The sequence below is a fragment of the Ammodytes marinus genome (genome assembly GCF_949987685.1).
Source record: "Ammodytes marinus genome assembly, chromosome: 13".
Classification (NCBI taxonomy): Eukaryota; Metazoa; Chordata; class Actinopteri; order Uranoscopiformes; family Ammodytidae; genus Ammodytes; species Ammodytes marinus.
Genome location: NC_137217.1, coordinates 31161355 through 31166354, shown reverse-complemented (window position 1 = coordinate 31166354; position 5000 = coordinate 31161355). Strand labels below are relative to the sequence as shown.

At 35.6% G+C, this 5000-nt stretch overlaps 3 protein-coding genes across 4 annotated transcripts in view; 2 read left to right on the top strand and 1 right to left on the bottom strand.

Moving 5' to 3' along the window:
• The window catches only part of LOC307259966 (uncharacterized protein), a gene marked incomplete at its 5' end in the record, with an annotated part of 3765 nt that extends 2328 nt beyond the window's left edge, over positions 1 to 1437 (top strand). The window contains 2 exons of the mRNA XM_080040061.1: positions 463 to 577; positions 1171 to 1437. Coding sequence (XP_079896187.1) covers positions 463 to 577; positions 1171 to 1175 — 120 coding nt within the window. The 3' untranslated portion in view covers positions 1176 to 1437. The remainder of the gene's footprint in view (positions 1 to 462; positions 578 to 1170) is intronic.
• The window catches only part of LOC307260013 (uncharacterized protein), a 491510-nt gene that overhangs the window by 178515 nt on the left and 307995 nt on the right, over positions 1 to 5000 (top strand). The gene's annotated exons all lie outside the window — the stretch shown is intronic.
• The window catches only part of LOC307260061 (tRNA N(3)-cytidine methyltransferase METTL6-like), a 5392-nt gene continuing 4464 nt past the window's right edge, over positions 4073 to 5000 (bottom strand). The window contains exon 5 of the mRNA XM_080040187.1: positions 4073 to 4722. Within this exon, the coding sequence (XP_079896313.1) occupies positions 4568 to 4722 (155 nt within the window). The 3' untranslated portion in view covers positions 4073 to 4567. The remainder of the gene's footprint in view (positions 4723 to 5000) is intronic.

The window sequence follows — 5000 nt, the reverse complement described above, 5'->3', positions numbered from 1 at the left end:
ATTTTTTAATTTTATTGTTATTGTGTATTAAAACCTACAGTGTGTAGAATATTGGGTTTTATTTCCCAGCTGATTTTGTAGAAAATAATTATAATATCCATAAGTACGTTTAATTTAGTGCATAATAGCTGAACAAAAATGTTTTGAATAATTTTTTTTCCCTTAGAAAGTGTCTCATATATGTCCATATTTCTGCATATTTTGGACCAAGGCCTAGTGCCGCCATCTTGAAAGTGTCATAGTTGGAATGTCATCAGGTGCATTGTTTAAAATTTAGAATTGTTCTTGACCTTGAAGGCCACTGTAGCTTCTGTTATTATTCTAAAGGGGTGGGGTTACCCAGGGAGCGTTGCATTCTAGAACTTTGTAGAACTTTCTTGATGATGTCATATTACACACTGCACCTTTAATGCTTATTTTTTCTTTTTCATTTCTTTACTTTACTTTCTCATATCTCTTCAGGTGCTGACAGAGATTATGGATCTCACGCCGGAAGACGACGGACAGTATCAGTGTAAAGCTGTGTGTGAGAACGGGGAGACGGCAATGGGGCACATCATCACCATCAACGTTCAAGGTAATATATATATATAGGTCATTTTTTGTAGGCTATTATAGTAGATTTATTTTGTCTTCCTAGCCTCTGTAAACCTGGGCTAAAATAGTAAAAAGAATTGTGTATACGTATATAATATCAAACTTGGGTGTCTCAATAAGCTATTTGTGAGAACGGAGAGACGGCAATGGGGCATATCATCACCATCAATGTTCAAGGTAATGTTTAGGGAGACTAGGGGGGAGAATTATTGTATCTAGGCCTATAGTGCATTCATTTGGTCTTCCTAGCCTCTGTAAACCTGGGCTAAAATAGTAAAAAAAAAAAAAAAAAAAAATTAATTATATCAAGGCTGGGTGTCTCTATTAGCTTTTAAAAAGTCTGATTTTTTAATTAATCTTCATAAATATTATAAAAATAAGTAAAAAAAAAATGCTTTTTTAATGTCTAGACTGTTTGACAGGACTGTGTGGGCGTGAGCGTATCAAACAGTCTCCAACATCAGTCATTTATTGACATTTTGTGAAAACATTCTACATACATTGTTTTTTCTAAGGCCATTTTAGATGCTGCACACTGATGTCTTGTTCTGTTTTGTCATGTCCCTCTTGCAGGTTGAAATATCTGACTGATCCATATCTGTTATCAAAGGATTAAGATATATAGGAGTTCAGTGCTTAAACCTGCAGTGTGTAGAATTTTGGGTTTTATTTCCTAGCAGATCTTGTAGAAAGTAATTATAATATCCATAAGTACATTTAATTTAGTGCATAATAGCCGAAGAATATTTTTCCCCTTAGAAAGGGTCTCATATATGTCCATATTTCTGCATATCTTGGACCAAGGCCTAGTGCCGCCATCTTGAAAGTGTCATAGTTGGAATGTCATCAGGTGCATTGTTTAAAATGTAGAATTGTTCTTGTCCTTGAAGGCCACTGTAGCTTCTGTTATTATTCAGAAGGGGTGGGGTTACCCAGGGAGCGTTGCATTCTAGAACTTTGTAGAACTTTCTTGATGATGTCATATTACACACTGCCCCTTTAAACCAACTGCTTATATTTTCCACCATTTTTGTAACATTTTATGTGAATTTGATTAATTGAATAAAGGCAAGATTTCACTAAAGGTCTATTCCAAAGTAAAATAAATAAAAATGTTCTGCTTTTTTTAACTGTTTTAGATTATTCTTATTCATGGTACAAATCATATAATTCAACACACAAGCAACTATTTGTTAGTCACGTTATTTTCATTGCAGCCATTTTTACATCACTGTCTAAACTTTCTCTTAAATGCAAAATGCTGAAAAAATTGCGGATGTGTTTTGGGGGGGAAAAATCTTGAATCTTAAATTCATAAAATCAAAAGGTCCACAAAGTAAATGTAAGTGTTTATTTGACTAAACCTTGCCTGTTTGTGTCTGTATATTTCTACTATACAACCATCTTTAACGGATATTATCTAAAAATTTGTTTTGCCCCCTCCCCCCCAAAAAAAAAACACATCCGCAAATTCTAATACTGAAAAACTTGCGGATGTGTTTGCATTTCGAGATGTGTCTGTGAGTGGAGGTCTGCACAAGCCAAACCACAGGACAGGAAACTGTGTAGGCTACGGCGTAATGTTAAGAAACTTTCTTTAGAATATAGCGCACAGTCAGGTTGAAGGCAAGGCAAGGCAAGGCAAGTTTATTTATATAGCACAATTCAAACACAAGGCCACTCAAAGTGCTTTACAGGGGCAAGATTAAAATACATAAAACACATTAGAAGACATTTAAAAGCGAATGAAAAGAAGTAAAACATTTAAATAAAATGAAAAGTACAGGTTAAAATGGAAACAGAAAAATCTTCAGACTCGATTTAAAAGAACTGAGGGTTGCAGCAGACCTCAAATTTTCTGGGAGTTTGTTCCAGATATTTGGTGCATAAAAACTAAAAGCTGAAGAGGTGTATGTATCTAGGTATTATTTTTTATATACTTTGTTGTAAGGGCAAAACTAGGTTATTGTCTATTATAGGTTATTACTGCTATGGTTCACATTTACAGCATCCGACACATTCTCTTTTGTGTATTGAAATTTGGCTTTGGGAACAAGCTACAGTTTCCCCAATATTTTTAAATGAGTTTGAAACTATGAAAGAGTATTTAAGTTAAAGGCCTACTTCACCGGTTTGAATATGAAGGTGTATTGAATTCTGAGATCTTATGTACTATAAATGTGCAAAAAAAATTGAAATCGGTTCATCCCAGCCTGAGAAAAGGCAGAAAGAGTGTTTTTTTAACCCTATATTTCTCTTTCTCGTGATATCACAGAAAGAGAAATATAGGGTTAAAAAAAACTTACTTTGTAAATATTACTGTGATGTCTTTTACTCTTTCTGCCTTTTCTCAGGCAAGGATGAACCGATTTTAATTTTTTTTTGCACATTTATACTACATAGGATCTCAGAATTCAATACACCTTCATCAAACCGGTGAAGTAGGCCTTTAAATAGGCTATATATGGAACATAAGTGTATTGTCTGTCACGTAATATTCATTGCAGTCATTCTACATCGCTGTCCTAATCTTGATGTATTTTCTTTGATTTTTACTGGCTCTTAAATGCAATTTCTAATGTGTAATCTTGATGTATTTCATGCCTCTGTAAAGCACTTCTTTGAATGGCCTTGTGTCTGAATTGTGCTATAGAAATACACCTGCCAAAAGAAAATGATAATTTAGTGAAGATAAAATAAAAAATAAAAAGGTTATACATACACATACAGTATATACATAAAAGAAAAGGAAAGGTTTTCTTGTGTGCCATTGTTAAGGGTTGAGAACTTATCCTGTAGTCTGAACTTGAGAATTGAGCAGAGTACACATGGTACTGTTAGATGTGGTGTGAGTCTGTTTAGGCTGAGCAACTTGCAAACCGCCCGCAATATACAGTAGCTTCCTGTTTGAGCGAGTGAGTGTGTGTGTGTGTGTGTGTGTGTGTGTGTGTGTGTGTGAGAGTGCGTGTGTGTGTGTACGAGAGTGTGTGAGTGTGAGTGTGTGTGTACGTGTGTGTGTGTGTGTGTGTGTGTGTGTGTGAGTGTGTGTGTGTGAGTGTGTGTGTGTGTGTGTGTGTGTGTGTGTGTGTGTGTGTGTGTGTGTGTGTGTGTATCTGTGTGTACGTGAGTGTGTGTGTGTGACAGTGTGTGAGTGTGTGTGTGTGTACGAGAGTGTGTGTGTGACCCACTGTTAACCTGCGGGGGCCAATCTTTCAGCAGAGAACCACAAGTGAAAATTCCACTCCTGTACCTACACCAATTTTATTTTATTTATTTTTAATGAATGGGTGTATGCTTTTACCCAGCTGTTATAAACCAACATTAATACCATACACGTAGTAGCTATCTTTAAAACAATATGCACATCTGTACTGTTGTATTTTAAAAGTTTGTCAAAGAAGAACAACAGGAGGAGTGAGACACTTTCTTTAAATGAAAAATTATTTTATTTTTGAAAAAGTCATGATGAGGATCTTTGTGTAATTATCTGCCTCTGTGGAATATTATTTTTTTTTAAATTCGGCCACAATAACAAAATGCGATTGTGAGCAATTTAAAACAAATTATAAAATTAAAATAATAGCCTGTATACAAAAATTAAAAATACTCACAACATTAAAAAATAAATTTAAGATGAATTATACTAGAGGCAATCAAAAATACATGTTTGTTAAGAGGTGAGAAAGGCCACTAAAAAGCTTTTTTGGGGGGCTCTCGTGGTGTAGTGGTTTGAGCCCCCCTAGGATGCAATTTTCAACACTAACAATCTTGGCCGCATGAAGTAGGACATCCGGGTACTTCTAACCATCCTAAATCTGGCCACAAGAATCGGGACATCCTAAATCTTTTTTCTACATACTATATAGTAGAAAGTATGCGATTCGGAACGCAACCTTTGTTTTTGCCATTCAAAGTCAGCCAACATTCCAGTCCTGTGTTCCATGGTGATGACATCAGACCCATGTGACTGTCAGGAGCTCTGTGATTGGTGGACCTTGGTGAACTTGCTCTGTAGGAAGACCCTGGGCACACACAGCCCCTCCTTCTTATTCACCGTCTCTCTCAGCACGTAGTCGTTGGCAACAGAATGGAACCCCGCCTCTTCAAACAGCTCGGCTAAAAACTCTGGAGTAAGATGGCAGAAAAAAACTGATTAAACCTGCAGTGTGTATAATTTTGGGTTTTATTTCCTAGCAGATTTTGTAGAAAATAATTATAATATCCATTAGTACATTTAATTTAGTGCATAATAGCTGAATTTCTTTTTTAGAATTATTATTTTTTTCCTTAGAAAGGGTCTCATATATGTCCATATTTCTCCATACTTTGGACCAAGGCCTTGTCACCGCCATTTTGGAAGTGTCATAGTTGGAATGTCATCAGGTGCATTGTTTAAAATTTAG